The sequence below is a fragment of the Cinclus cinclus genome, chromosome 10 (assembly GCF_963662255.1).
Source record: "Cinclus cinclus chromosome 10, bCinCin1.1, whole genome shotgun sequence".
Taxonomy (NCBI): domain Eukaryota; kingdom Metazoa; phylum Chordata; class Aves; order Passeriformes; family Cinclidae; genus Cinclus; species Cinclus cinclus.
This window is the reverse complement of record NC_085055.1, coordinates 8,820,420-8,834,843: the sequence shown is the minus strand read 5'-3', so window position 1 is coordinate 8,834,843 and position 14,424 is coordinate 8,820,420. Positions and strand designations below refer to the sequence as shown.

The 14,424-nt window shown below is 62.0% G+C and overlaps 3 protein-coding genes across 3 annotated transcripts; 1 reads left to right on the top strand and 2 right to left on the bottom strand.

Annotated features, from left to right (window-relative positions):
* Window positions 1–274: 274 nt before the first annotated feature.
* On the bottom strand, window positions 275–3,346 carry ALG3 (ALG3 alpha-1,3- mannosyltransferase). The gene is made up of 9 exons (XM_062499305.1): window positions 3,196–3,346; window positions 2,661–2,760; window positions 2,426–2,573; window positions 2,085–2,245; window positions 1,827–1,947; window positions 1,366–1,571; window positions 1,059–1,135; window positions 722–866; window positions 275–619 (listed from the first exon to the last, which is right to left on the bottom strand). The coding sequence occupies exons 1-9, from the start codon at window positions 3,344–3,346 to the stop codon at window positions 430–432; spliced, it is 1,299 nt and encodes a 432-aa protein (XP_062355289.1). The 3' UTR covers window positions 275–429.
* A 115-nt stretch (window positions 3,347–3,461) lies between these two features.
* Window positions 3,462–7,530, top strand: EEF1AKMT4 (EEF1A lysine methyltransferase 4). Its single transcript, XM_062499644.1, has 3 exons — window positions 3,462–3,633; window positions 4,524–4,807; window positions 7,228–7,530. The coding sequence occupies exons 1-3, from the start codon at window positions 3,462–3,464 to the stop codon at window positions 7,528–7,530; spliced, it is 759 nt and encodes a 252-aa protein (XP_062355628.1).
* Window positions 7,531–8,221: 691 nt separating this feature from the next.
* On the bottom strand, window positions 8,222–12,461 carry CAMK2N2 (calcium/calmodulin dependent protein kinase II inhibitor 2). Its single transcript, XM_062499290.1, has 2 exons — window positions 12,293–12,461; window positions 8,222–9,899 (listed from the first exon to the last, which is right to left on the bottom strand). The coding sequence occupies exons 1-2, from the start codon at window positions 12,459–12,461 to the stop codon at window positions 9,829–9,831; spliced, it is 240 nt and encodes a 79-aa protein (XP_062355274.1). The 3' UTR covers window positions 8,222–9,828.
* Window positions 12,462–14,424: the final 1,963 nt, after the last annotated feature.

Below are 14,424 nucleotides of genomic sequence, written 5' to 3'. Positions count from 1 at the left end.
GCTGTACTGGAGAGATTCCTGGGCTCCATCAAAGCAAATGAAACCTTGAGGCAAAACAGGTCTGCAGCTCCTCTGTTATAACCTCACCCCAGAGGCTGCTGCCCAGCCCTGGGCACCCCTTTCCCACAGCTGGGAAACAAGAGTGCCCATGGCTGTAGAAGCTGCTCTGCCTTCCCTCAGGTGGGGCAAGACCAGGGACAGCTGTGCTGACATCATCACAGGACAAGAATTTTGAGGAAGGGCACACAAAGCCCCCTTTATTCGGGAAGTCCTGCCTTTTGAAGGTCCCCACACCTGCCCACTTTGCACAGTTTCAGGGCTCATGGCCCTCTTGGGATTGCTGTGGGCAGCCTGGGAGTCAAGTGGGAAAAGGGCAGGCAGATGGGGCAGTTCCAGAGGCCAATTCCCACCAGTCAGCCATCCCCACTCTCACCGGGCTTTCTTGGACATGGCTGTGGGTTTCCTGGTTGGTGGAAGGGTGTGTGACACTGCCGTAGGGGCTGTGCCATACCAGAGTTGGAGCAGGATGAGTCCATGGCAGATGTGCAGAGAGAGGGAGCTGCAGCCTGTGGAGGGGTAGGTGTTCCAGCAGAGCTCTATCACACCCAGCAGCAGCACCCTGCACAGGGGGAAAGCTGGGGGTCAGCATGGGGGACACACCAGCCATCCTCACTCCCAGACCCGCAGCAGAGGGGTGCTCCCCGTCCCTGCCAGCACATACTTGGGCATGTGGGCAAGCTTGGTGGTCGGGGTGCACCAGAGTAAGTAGGGCAGTGTGTGGAAATACCAGACATAGAACTGGTAGTGCAGGGAGCGGCTGCAGCAGATACCCAGGAAGTTGGAGGAGAAGAGGACGAAGACAATCCATGCACTGGCATTAAGGAGGCAAACACAGGAGGCTGGAGGTGTGATCCCACAACAGCTCCCCAGCTGTCCAGCATAGCTCCTTTCCCCAGGGGAAGCTGGTACAATAGCACTGCATGACCTGGAACCCAACCAGGTTTCTCCCTGCCCTGCCTTCTCCCTCTCTCCTTGCTGACCACCGTGCCAAAGGATATTGTTGACAGTCAAGCGAGGGGATGCAGGCCTCCTTTTGGAAGGATCCTTCAAGAGAGTCAGGATGTTCTCTTTGGAACTGAGGGGGAAGAACAAACATTGACCTCAGCCGCTGAAAGCCTCTGCCACCCCAACATTCCTCTGTGAGCCACAACACCTGGGCTGTACATTCCCCCAAAACAGAACTGCCCTCCAACTCACACCTGCAGTCCCAGGACTGCAGCACTGAAGGGGCACGGGAGTCATTGTCCTGTATCCTGCACATGGGATTGGCAGGGATCAATACCGATGGGAAACCCCAGGTCTCACCTCTGCCACCGGTGCAGTGCAAAGAGCCCCAGGCCTGCCAGGTGAGCCAGGAGCAAAGCAGCATGGAAGACTCGATTCTGGAAAACTTCTTCTGGGAGGAAGCGCCAATTCACTGTCCATTTAAACTGGAACTGGCGGCCCAAGTCAAAGGAGCGAGTCAGGTACCCCACAGGGTTCACCAGCAGGAAGGGCAGGCCCAAAATTACCTGCCAGGGACATACCAACACCATCACAGAGCCCTACACCAGGTCACTGTTACCCCGGCTCCCTCCTGAGAAGCCCAGTGCCATGTGTGGTGACACGGACAGTCAGCCAAAGATGAATGTCATGTGAGTTAGATTATTTATCAGCACCCAGCTTGCTGTGAGACGCTGGTACCACTGTCTCCACCCATGGCTCTGCAGCCTGGCAAAGCAGCCCACTATTCTCTGTTGCTGCAGCCAGTGCAAACAAGGACCCACCTGGAGAAGGGCACAGATGCAGAGCTTGGGGATACAGCCCAGGAGACCAAACCGTTGCAGGAGGAGGAATAGGAGTCCAGGGGCGAAGAGCAGGATGTTCATCTTCACTGATACAGCCAGGCTGAGCAGGAAGCTGCATTACCACTGCGGACCCCAAATGGGAGCCCAGGCAGCCCCTGAGCCAAGCACAGCCTCCTCCTGGGACTGAGCTGGCTCACACACCCAGCACCCCATGGAGAGCAGCTCCCAGCCCCTCACCTGAAGAGGAGGCAGCCCCAGGACCAGCGCTCCTCCAGGAAGAGGTTGATGGCGAGGAAGAGGATGGCCATGGCCACAGGGTCATTAAAGAGCCGCAGGACAAAGATGGAGTGGATGCGGTATGAGGCGCAGCACATGAAGAAGAAAACATACGGAGGGACCTTGCAGGGGACAGAGACACAAAAGGGTCATCAGCAGCCAGTCCTGGACTCCCTGCTGCTACTGAGCTCCTCCAAACCTGAGCCCTGACCCTGCGTCCGTTTCGCCGGGGTGAGGGCTCAGCAAAGACCATCCCAGGAGAGGTCCCGAGACGGCCGGCAGGAGCCCTGGCCTCAAGGTACCTTGTTGGTTCGGCAGTAGATGCGGAAGACGAGGAGCAGGTTGAGGAGGTAGAGGCCAGCAAAGAGGTACTGTGCCAGGCGGATGTCGGAGCCGCGGCCCGTGGCATGGTACAGCCCCAGGAAGATGTAAACGAAGCCGGCGGGGTAACTGTGGGGAGTCGGGAGTGAGGGGCCCGGCCCTGCGGCCCCTCCGGGAGCTGCTGGTCACGGAGAGCTGGGTGTCCCTGTCACTCACACCAGCGGCCCGGTGTCACCCTTCAGCTGGGTGTAGTCAAGGGTGCCGTTGGCGAAACCCTCCACCTCCTGCATGTAGGCCTTCCAGTCGATCTCGGTGTCTGCGGGACGGCGGGATCAGCTGGGGGTCGGCGGGTTCCGCAGCGGGTGTGGGTGCTGGCCCCCCGCCAAACCCGCCAGCCTGACCCTGTGCCTCCCCACCATGCAGTCAGCACAGCCTCCTCCTCTGCCGCCCACATACAGGACCCCGAGCCCAACCCTCTGTCCCTCCCTGGCCCCGTCCAGGCGCCCCCGCCCGCCCCTGTCCCCCTGCCCGGGGGATGCCGTCACCCGAAGGGCCACGGCAGGTCTGGCCCCCTGCCCGCGGTATCCCCGCCTCCCTCGCTGCCTCAGGACGAGCCCCGCCATCACCTCCCACCCCGGGGCCGAGGTGTCCCTGCTCCGGACCACCCCGCGCCGTCCTGGACCGGCGCCGCCATCGCCGGGGGCAGCCCCGGGCAGCGCCGCGCCGGGCCGGGCCGGGCCCCGGCACTCACAGGGGACCCTGCGGATGACCCAGAGGTTGACACCGCCCTCGGCCAGGCAGAGGCAGGCGGCCACCAGCGGGGTGTAGCGGGGCTCCAGCAGCGCCGCCCGCCGCTCCCGCCATGCCCGCCGCAGCGCCGCCACCCCCCGCCCTGCCGCCATTCCGCTCCGTGTTTCCGCCCGGAGCGCTTAGCGCGGCGCACCCGTCCGGACCGGAAGCCGCACGTGGGGGCGCGGGCGGCACGTGGCGCCCGGTGCTCCCGCCCCGCTCAGGGGCATGGAGCGGCGGCGCGCTCCCGCCACACCCTCCCGGTACGGGCGGCGCCGGTTCTGGGACGCCCTGTACCGGCGGGAGGGCGCTGAGACCCGCGAGTGGTTGGGGGGACTCTCCCGGTTTCTCCCGCAGCTGGAGCCCGAGCTGCACCCCGGTGACCGCATCCTCGTCCTCGGTACGTGCCCCGTGCTCGGCGTGCCCGGCGTGCCCGGTGGAGGGCGGGCGGGCGGGGCTCGGGGTTCCGCCGGTGGATGCACCGGCGCTAACCGCCAGAGGGCGATGTGGCACCGGGCCGGTACCGGGAGCTGCGCCCAGCCGAGCCCGGCCCGGCGGGGGTGGCCCCGGTGCCGGGGGTGCTGACGGGCAGCGGGGCGGGTATAACCGCGCCGTAATCCTACCTGCGGTCTGATCCACCGCCGGAATGGCGGGATTAAGCGGGTGTAATCACCGATCCTGTTAGCGGATCAGCCGCTGCCAGCTGCGCTTAATAGCCCCCAAATCCGCCCCCCTCCCCGGGATCCCCCTGGGTGAGCGGCCGAGCCCCGGTGGAGCGGCTCCGAGGGGACGGCTTGGTAGCGGGACTCTCCCCGTATCTCACCTTGTTCTGTTGAGACACAAATTTTTCCATCCCTCTCTCCCTTGCACCCGGTTAAACTCCCCGGCTGAAGCTCCCTAATTTCCCACTGGAGTTGTCCAGCAGGCTTTTGGGGACCACGGCCGGCTCCTGCCCTACAGCACTTCGGGAGGGATAACTGGGGTTGTCCCCTGCCTCTTTCCTACCTCCAGCCTTCCCATCCGTCCCACCCCAAGGTGAGGGCATTCCACCCCAAGATAGGAGGATCATGTGTGCAGGGCTGCCCCAGGACAGGAGTCCAAAGCACCCACCTTTCAGGACAGGGGTAATTAATGACTATCCTAACCTCACTAACTGGCATCAAAGCGATGACCTGCCACTCTCCAGCAGCCCCAGCCCACCCGCACCCTCCCCTGGTCCACAGGAACAGGGTTGGGGTGTCAGCACCCCCACAGGCACCCCGAGCCCTGTGTGAGCTGTGCTCCACACAGGCTGTGGCAACAGTGCCCTGAGCCACGACCTGCACGAGCTGGGTTACACCGACGTCACCAGCATCGACTTCTCCCCCGCCTGCATCGCGGCCATGCGCGCCCGCTACGCCCGCTGCCCTGGCCTGCACTGGGCTGTCATGGACATCCGCGCCCTCGCCTTCCCTGATGCCTCCTTCGACGTGGTGCTGGAGAAAGGCACCCTTGATGTGCTTATGGTGGAGGAAACCGACCCCTGGCACGTCTCACCCCAGGCAACCGCTTCGATGCACCGGGTGCTGGCAGAGGTACGGGGTGGAGTAGGGGTGCAGAAGGTGCACCCCGTCCCCATTTAGGGTGGGGGAAGGTGCAGAGTGCCTCCTCATTACCTTGCTTCCCTGTGGGTGCCCCAGCCAGTGTTTCCGTCCTCCCAGCCAGTGCTACCCCCTCAGATATGCTGCAGGGGGGCACCTGGGGGGCTCCCAGCACTCCTGGGGGTGGGAGACTGCCCCCTTTTACACCACATCATTTCCTCCCCAGGGAGGTGGATGGAGCAGGATGTGTTCCTGGGTCCTGCTTCGGGACTGGATGACCTCTCTCTTTATTTGCATGCTTAATACAAAGAGTTGGCAGGAAAAATGGGCCCCATCCTAGCGTGGGTGGCTGTAGGGGACCTAGGGGGACACACCGAAGTGGCTCTGCCTGCCCAGGGCAAGGTGATGACCGTGGGGCTGTGAGAGCTCTGCCCCCCCCCCCCACCCCCCCCTTACCCAGCTTCGATCGCCTTTGCCGGGGTCCCCATCATCTGGTCTGGTGTTGCCATGGCAACTCCCATCAGCATCGACAGGGCCATGGCGTTGCCATGGGGACGGGTGATGCCTCGGGGCCCTGTTAATTGGCGGCATCGGGACCGGATTGAACCTGTCCCGGCGCGGGGGTGCAGGTCCTGGCAGCCTCTCCCACCCTGTGGGAATAACTGCCAGGATAATTAATTGCTGCACCTCCCTGGCACCCTGGGATGCAGACACGGGGTGCTGGAAGGGTACTCATGGCTGTTGACACCCTCCCAATCCTCTCTTGTCTCGCTGAGCCTATGAGGGAGTGCAACCCCTGGAAGGGCAGTGGGGCTGTGCTTGCTATCCATGCCCTGCCCTCCTTGCCAGCACTGCTGCCTGTCCTTGTCATTTTGCCAAACGGCAGGGATTTAATTTTCCCTTTTTTTTTTTTTCCCTTTTTAATCCTCTGCTCAATCCCTGCCCTCCCCCAGCATCGCTGGGTACCAGCTTCCACCCGCAGCCGGTCCCTGCTGTCCTCATCCCCAGGGGAATTCGCTGGGTGTTCCCACTTGCTCATTGCTTTGGGGGTCCCTTTAGAGGGGTCTCTCCGTGGTACCTCCCTTCCCACCCCCATCCCCCTTCATTGGGGGTTTCACAGTCGCTGTCTTCCTCTCCCTGGGGCAATGTGAGGAGCTGAAAATCCACCCTGCCTGTGTAGGGACACCCCAGGGACACCCTGTCCCAGAGAGCTGGGGACAGCGGGTGTGGTGGGTGCTGGAGTGGGAAGCGGGCCCCCTTGGCCCCCCCCCCGCTCCAGCTGACGGATGGGAAGGATGGGAAGGTTTCCTGTGCTCGTCTCTAAGCAACGGCCATTATTGCTCTATTAACGAGGGATGGGATGCGGACATGTGGGATGCCTTGCTCAGTTCCAGCCGGAGATCACGGCCTGCCCCCACCTCCGGGGACCCCCTCCCCTCCCATAGGTTGGGAAGCTGTGGGGTCTTCCCAGAGCAGGTTTTCAGGCACTTAGCAGGAGGGATACTGAGCCGGGTGCCCAGAGAGAGATGCAGGGACCTGCCTTTCCCTTTCCCTGGCCAAAACCAGTAAGATTTGGCTCAAAAGCCACCGCCGCAGCAGGGGAGGACACACAGGCTGCCTGTCCTCTCCACTGGCCCCAGCCAGAACTCCCCAGCTGGAGCTTCCCAGCAGGATTAAACCAGAGCTCGGGAAACCCCCCACTTGGCCTCCAGCCCTGTCCCCTGCAGCGGTGACTCTGCCCTTGCCGGGGGGTGTCCCCGCCTGGGGCAGGGTGCTGGGGAGGGGGCTGGATGCCCGCTGGCCCTGGGCACTGCCTTTGCATGCTGAGCACGTGGGCCCTGGCCGTAAAAGCCTTTTGACATTGGATAAAGCCAAGCAGGAAAATTGATGTTCTTTTCCATCCTGTTAGCGGGGCTTAATTCCAGCAGGGAGAAAATGGTGATTAAAAGGGTTGAGTCCTTTCCCATCAAACACCCCCCGCATCCCCCTCTGATTCTGGGTGTTGGTGGCGGGGTAGTACTGGGTGGTCTGGGAGGGGTGGGTATGATGGGTGTCCCATGCTCTGCTTGGGGGGGCTCTGTGCTTGGACGGGTGAAGCTTTTCCCATGCAGGGTTGGGTTTCCATGCTGTCTGTTGTGGGTGGAAGTAAAGAGGTTTGGAGTGTGGGGGGGAGGTGGAGCATGAGGACCCTTGTTCCTTATTGCACCACCCTGTGGGTGATCTGGGGACAGGTCAGAACTGGGGTGTCTCTTGGGGGGTCAAGGTTAGGATGAGAGATTTGGAGGTGTGATGGGAAAGGCTGGGAGGGCAGGGAGAGGTCTTTGGCAGATGGGGATGGGGTCCCTGGGAACAGAGCCAAAGTAGTGAACCTCACTGTGTTTCCCCATCCCATCCTGGGGGTTTTCCTGATGCAGGTGAGCCGGGTGCTGCGCCCAGGGGGCTGCTTCATCTCCATCACCTTTGCCCAGCCCCACTTCCGCAAGCCCCATTATGCCCAGGAGGCCTTCGGCTGGTCCCTGCGCCACGCTGCCTGTGGGGACGGGGACGCTGGTGCCTTCCACTACTTCCTCTATGTCATGCGCAAGGGGCAGCCCCTGGACCCCCGTGACGTGGCCTTGGGGCACCGGCTGCACCAGCCCCCCCCGCCCCCCACCCTGCCACCGCCCCCCGCTCCCCCGGACGACGACGAGGACTACCTCCTTGCCATCCAGCTGTGACCCAGGGGGCTTTCCCCACCTCCCCCCACCCAATAAAGCCTTAAGATGCTCCATTCTCACAGGTGGGAGACAGGGAACCAGTGCATCCCCCTGCAAGCTGCCCAGTGATGTGGGTAATGGGAGGAAGGAGGGGGATACTTGGCCTCCACCGGGGGGCAACAGGGATGCTCCGGTGCTTGTGTCCCCACCCTGGCCTTTCCTTGCCGAGCTGGAGAGCAGCCAAGACTCCAGGCTTTGCAGCCAGTGATGAAACCAAATCGGGTTTAATTTCACCCATCCATCTTGCGGGGAGTGGCTCCCTGCCCCCCATTCCTTCCTCTTGGCACAGGGAAATCATTCTGCCAGGCTGAGGGCAGAATGGGGGTGCTGGCACTGGGTATGGGGGGCAGGATTGGGGGTGCCCACTGTTCCAACCCATCCTACACCAGGACCCCTGCCCCAACCTCCTCTGGCCATGGGAGTGTGCAAGGGCACCGCGTCCTTGTCACCCCCACCCAAGAACTGGGAGGTCCAGGCTGGAATGTGCCAGCATGGAGCAGGAGGTGCCACAGGGCAGGAAGGGCAGCACATCTGCCTCTGTCCCTATCCATCCCCACTCCTGCCTGTGGTGACAGTCCCGGTGTGCCACACACATCTGGCCCATGTTCCCCTGTGCCTGGGGCCAGCAGCACGGTGACACGTGTGCCAGGGTGGGTGACAGGTGGGCTGGTTGGACTGGCTGCACGTGTGCTCATGTGGCAGGTGCATGGGGGTCACTGGAAGTGTCCCCAGAGGCTCTTTGGGCACCAACTCCCCTTGGGGTGGGCGAAGGGGACCCCTCCTGAGTGGGACAGCTGTGACACCACAGAGGCACAAGCTGCTGGGCTGCTATTTCAGGCAGAATGTGTAAGTGGGTCAGCCAGTGGTTCCCCTGCACCAGGAACCAGCGAAGGGCTCTGGGGTTGGCCCCCACTCTGGCCATGCCACCCCATCCCACAGGCACCCCAAAAACTCGCTGGCACGAGGAAAGGACAGAAAGGAGCAGATGGCTGCCGGCTTCACCTGGGTACATGAATGTATTTTATTCATTGCATTTTATTCACCAGTACAGTGAAAAATGGCATTTAAATTTACAATGGATCATTCGTAGAACATCATGACACAAGTATCTTTTTTCTTTTTTTTTCTTTTTTTTTCTCAGTTTTTTTGTTAGTTTTTTTGTTTTGTTTTGTTTTTTTTTTTTTTGCGTTGTGGTTTTTTTTTTGCGTTGTCGTCTCCATAAATGCCACTCGTAGGTTATTGAAAAAGATGACAAGTTTCTCATGCACATCAGAACCCCCCGAGAAGCTTCTTAAAAAATAAAATTAAATTAAAGTACAAAATTAAAAACAACAACTCAGGCCGGTCCCTGCCCTCCCCAGTCTCCCCCGACCCCACCTCCCTCAAGTGAGGGGCAGTGCTGGGACCCTCTCCGGCACCTGCAGCTGGCCCCGGTGGGCTCTGCCCCGGTGCTGCCGGGAGGGAACTGCAGTGGCTGGTGATGCTGCCAAACCCTCCGGTGCTCCTGCTGCCTGCCGGGGGGGGTCGGGCCAGGGGTCCCCACTCCCCTCCCTCCTCCTGTGGCTTTCCTCATGCTCCCTCCGTCACTCTCACCCCCCTTTAATTTTTGCCCTCGTTTTTTCTTCTTTTTTTGTCTTTTTTTTTCTTATGGAAAAAAAATATGAACCTTTTTTTGTTGGTTGGTTGGTTGGTTGGTTGGTTGTTTTTGTTTGTTTTCTCGATGCAGTTACTTCGACATTTCAACGTCAGCAGATTGTTTTTAACAAAGATTCGGATATAAAAATACAAATATGAGGAGTTTCTGTTTAAAAAGAAGCGTGCCGGAGTGGTGGGGCTGACCCTCGGCCCCCGGGCCGGCCGCCCGGGCCACCAAGCTCATGCAAAAAACGATGGAGCAAAAAATGTCTCTGGACAGCAGTGCTCCCCCCCTGCTCATGGGGCCGGGTCGCCCCGGAATTCGGGGACCCCCCACCAAGGAGGATGGGGGGGACGCGCCGCGGAGCAGGGGGCTGGACCCCTTCCCCGGGGAAGGGGGTCTTCGCCCAGGGTGGGGGGCTCGGCGGTTTGTCCCGGCCCCGGGGGGAGGCGGAGGGGTAAAGTGCATGGCTGGGGGGGGGGGTGGTGGCTGCAGGGCCCCCCCCCGGGCCGGGGTGGGGGCAGCGGGCATGGCCTCCCCCTCCTCGTCGGCGGTCCAGCCAGCATGCGGGGCGGCGGGCTGGAGCGGGGCTCGGCCGGCGGGTCCTGGCGGCGGGTCCCGGCTTACACCCCCGGCGGCGACTTCTCCGTCATGCCCTTGAGCACCTCGTCTATCCGGTCATCCTCGATCACCACTGCGGGGACAGGCGGGGGGCGCGTGGGCGAGGGGACGCGACAGTCTCTGCCCATCTACCCCGGCTCTCACCCTGTTCGGGCTCCAGGTGTGCCCCCGGGTGCCGGGCAGCGGGGCAAAGGGGTTCAAGTGGGTACAATCGGGATGAAGGGTGAGGGGATCACCCCCCTGCCCGGCTTGGGTAGGGGCAACATCCCCCCCGCAGCGAGCCGGCTGCCTCTGGATGGGTGATTAGGGAAGGGGGGGCAGGAATAGATCAGGAAGGACCCCCCCCCCCCCCTCCTCTCTGCGGCAGGCGCTGATGAGAGCAACAGGACTGGAATGGGTAATGACCCAGCGGGGGGGGCACCGCCTGCTCGGCGGGGGTGGCAGCCAGACCCCCATCAACATCACCCGCTGCACAGGACACCCACCCTCACCATCGGCATCACTGTGGGGGAGCCGGACAGCCCCCCACCAGCATGGCGGGCTGCACGAACCCCCATCAGCATCACCATGGGGGCTGGAGAGCCCCCCATCATGCCACCTTCCAGAGAGACCCCCATGAGCATCACCCACTGGGCAGCCCCCTCCCCAGGAGCAGAGGGAGGTGGGAGCTGGACAGACCCCCATGAGCATCACCAGGGAGCTACACACACACCTTCCCCCTACCCCACACCATGGCTGGTTGGGCAGGTACCCCCCATCAACACCGCTCTGGGGATGGAAGGCAGACCCCCACGTATCACTACTGGGGTGGTCAGTAATCCCCCCATCACCCTCCTGGGCGTGGATTGACGAGACCCCCCCAGTCACCAGAATCACTGGGAGAACAGATGGACCCCCAACACCACCGAGGAAAACCATCCCCCCAATCATCCCAGGGGGTGCTGCTAGACCCAGCCTCCACCACTGCAAAAGGGGGCAGTGGAGCAGGCAGCGCTCACCCTGTGGGGCTGGGGTGTATTTGAGCTGGGGGGGGAACTCCCCCCCGCCTTGTCCCTGCAGCTTAAGGACAGGTGTTTGCCTATGGAGGACCCCCAAGCAGGTGGGATAGGGGCTGCAGAAAAAGCAGGGGCCATTTTTAAGGGACCCCAACGCATTGGGGAGGATCAATGGTGACAGTTCGGGGTGCAGGCAGGTGAGGGTGCAGTTATTTGGATCCTGATGGAAGCAGGGGAGATGCTGCTGGGGTCTCTGCGGCAGGCGCTGAAGTACGGGAGGGGGGGCAGGACACAGGCTCATGGAGTCCTGGGGGGACAGTAAAGTGGTTGGGGGGATTTGCTGATCAGCATGGCCAGAGGCTGCTGGTGGTCTCTGTGGCAGGTAGAAATGAGAAGGCAGAGAGGTTTAGGGGGCCAGGGGGGCTGTTCCCAGTGATCGTCGGATAAAGGATGGTTTATACAGAATGAGAGGGGGGCAGTCCCAGGGGTGCTGAGGAGCAGTTCTGACGGGTCCCAGGGGCACTCACGGAGGTACTGGGGGATAGTCCCAGGGGCAGCCCCAGAGATGCTGCCGGGTAATCCCAGGGGTAGTCCCGGGATGAGGCGGGGGCTGTTGCAGGGCTGCACTAGGGGAACAGCGTGGTGTCTGGAGCAGGGGATGGGGGAGCCCGAGTTTTTGGGGGCGGGTGTCAGTCACAGAGCTGGGGAGTCTCAGGGTTGCCGGGGGACAGTGCTGGAACTGATGTAGGGCAGAGATAGAGATTCTGGGGAGTAGTGCCAGGGGTGGTAGGGGACAGTGCTGGGAGAGCAGAGGCAGAGCCGGGAGTCGCAGGAACGCTGTGGGGCAGTCTTAGGGATGTTTCAGGGCAGAGACAGGGGTTACCATGGGGCAGAACTGGTAATACAAAGGCAGAATCGGGACTCTGGGGATCTCGTGTGGCGATGCTGGGGGTGCCAGGGATGCACTGCCCGGTACCGGGAATGCCGGGGAAGCAAGGGCAGAATCGTGGATCCTGGGGTTGCTACGGGAAGGTGCTGGGGATGCAAGGGCCAGTGCCGGAGATGCCGGGGGGCAGCGCCAGGAATGCTGCAGGGCAGAGCTGGGGACGCTGCAGGGCACAGCCAGGGATACTGCAGGGCAGAGCCGGGGATTCCAGGGCAGAGCCGGGGATTCCAGAGCAGAGTCGGGAATGCAAGGACAGATGCGGAGGTTCCGGGGATGCCGTGGGGCAGCGTCAGGGCTGCAGGAGGCAATGCCGGGGACGTTGCAAGACAGATGTGGGGGTTCCGGGGATGCCGTGGGGCAGCGCCGGGGATGGAGGAGCCAGTGTCAGGGATGCCGGGGATGCTGCAGGGCAGATCCGAGGGTCCCGGGACAAGCCCGGGGATGCTGAAGGGCACATGCGGGGGTCCCGGGGATGCCGCGGGGCTGAGGCGGGGTTGGGGGGGCAGAGGCGGGGGTCGGCGGTACCTCTCTTGGCGCGGCCGATCTGTCCCAGCTTGGGGGGCCGCTTGCCCTGGTTGCCCCCGAAGAAGGCGTTGGTGTCCTGCAGGCGGCAGCTGAAGGGCAGCTCCCCCGCCTCGGGCTCGGCGCCGTAGCGGCCCACCTTGTCCTCGCCGTAGGGCAGCACCTGCGACATGGCGGGGCCGAGCGGGCCGAGCCGCGCCGCGCCGAGCCGGGAGCCGGTCTGCGGCGGCGGCAGCGGCGGCGGGGAGGAAACCCGGGCGGAAGGATGAAGTCATGCATCCGGGGGGAGCGGGGACCCCCCCGGCGGGGGGCGGCTCCGGAGCGCCGCGGCCCGGCCCGGTCCGGCCAGGACAGAGAAGGGGGAACCCCGCGGATGGTGCCCGGTGACCGCCCGCTTGGGATGGGGACCCTCCCACACCGCCTCCCCAGCCCCTGCCCCGGCCCCAGAGCAGGGTGGTCCTCTCGGTACAGCCTTTCCGAGGCGGTCGCCTCGACTCGGGGGTGCCCCCAACCACGGGGTGCCCCTGTGGAGAGAGGAACCCTTGTCACAGCCGGGTGCCACCGTGTCAGACAGCGGAGGACCACCAGACAGAGCTGGGCCCTCCCCTGGCATGTAGAGGTGATGCCAAACAGACTCCAATATCCTGCTCAAATTCCCCTGGCACCCCACAGCCCAGAAAGATCAACCCTCAGAATTCCAGGCCAGCTCCTACCCTGGGTCTTCCTCAGCCCCTCACTTGTGTCTCTTGCCCAACACCCATCCAGGCACCCACTGTTGTAGCCCCACTCAGTGCTGGGATTCTCCCTTGGAGCCACACCAGTCCTGCCTCAACCCCTGCAGTCCTCTTGGCCCCCACGTGTGCATGTGTTTGTACACATCCTCCCATTCCATATCTTTGCAGGAATGCAGGGATGCACAGGTGTGATTCTGCAGGTGTCTGTAAGGCACATGGGAACTGTGCCCTGGGACACCACTTGTCTCACTGACCCTTCCCTGGGGCCTCGCTGTGGAAAAGGGGGAGGGCTATTCGCTGTGGGCACCTGCAGTGGGGCAGCAAAGGGTGATTCCAGTGTCCCCCAAGAGCCCCATTTGTATCTACACACCTGTACCCCAGACCCACCCTGGATCTTTCCTCCTGTACTGTTCACTGCCAGGGCAATTATTGTATTAATTGGCATTGCTGGTTCTGAGTAGCCTCACCCAGGACCTCCCACATTCAGGTCACCTGGGGTGGCTGGGGGGATATTTAAGCTCAGGATAATGCTGGTGCTTCTTGAGTGAACTGTGGGTAAAGTCATGACCCCTGGATCTTGGAATGATGGTGACAGCAGCAGTGGCTATGGCGTGGTTGGAAAGGACCATCGTGTTTTGGAGCAGTCCTGTTCCTGCTGTTCCCTGACATCCAGGTCCTGCTGCTCATGTGGGGGCCCTGGGTTGCAGCTAAGCCAGATCCCTGAATGGAAATGGCACTTCACTCATGCCAGCCCACAGCCCAATGAGAATATCTTGAGGGGGTGAGAGTGTGGTTTTGCAGATAGCCCTGTGGTCCATCTTGCTATTCCAACTTCTCCATAGTCTGAGATCCTATTGAAAGGTGCTGCAGAAGAGCATCAGCTGGGCTGGTCCATGGCAGCAGACAAGTTCTTCTATTTTGGGAAGGCTCAGCCATGCTTTTACCTTTGTGTCTGGATCTGCAGAATATTGGTCCCTGCTGTCCCCTAAAAGAGCCAGGTCGGGGCAGTGGTACTTGCTCTCCTGGCAAAGCAATGCTTTAATTCATGCCTTTGCTGGGGAACCAGCTTGAACTTTTTCATGCGAAAGCTTCTGCTCCTGTGAAAAGTGCCTCGGAAAATAGGCAAGAGGCCCACGCTGAGATGTGGCCTGCTTTTCCCATTGCTGAGCCCACGTGCCACTGCCCGTGGGCAGAGACAGGCAGACCGTGGCACGCGCGGGGCGGGGGGTGAGCGAGAAGAGGAGCAGATGGGCTGTGTGGGATGTGAGTGGCACTGGTGCAGCACTCCAGGAAGGTTTCCAGCCTGGCAGGATGCTGGGGAGAGGCTGGAAAGGGGTCACCCTGGGAATGGCCCCACATATCCCACATCTGTATCTGTACAGTGCCTCACACCCGGGGGCG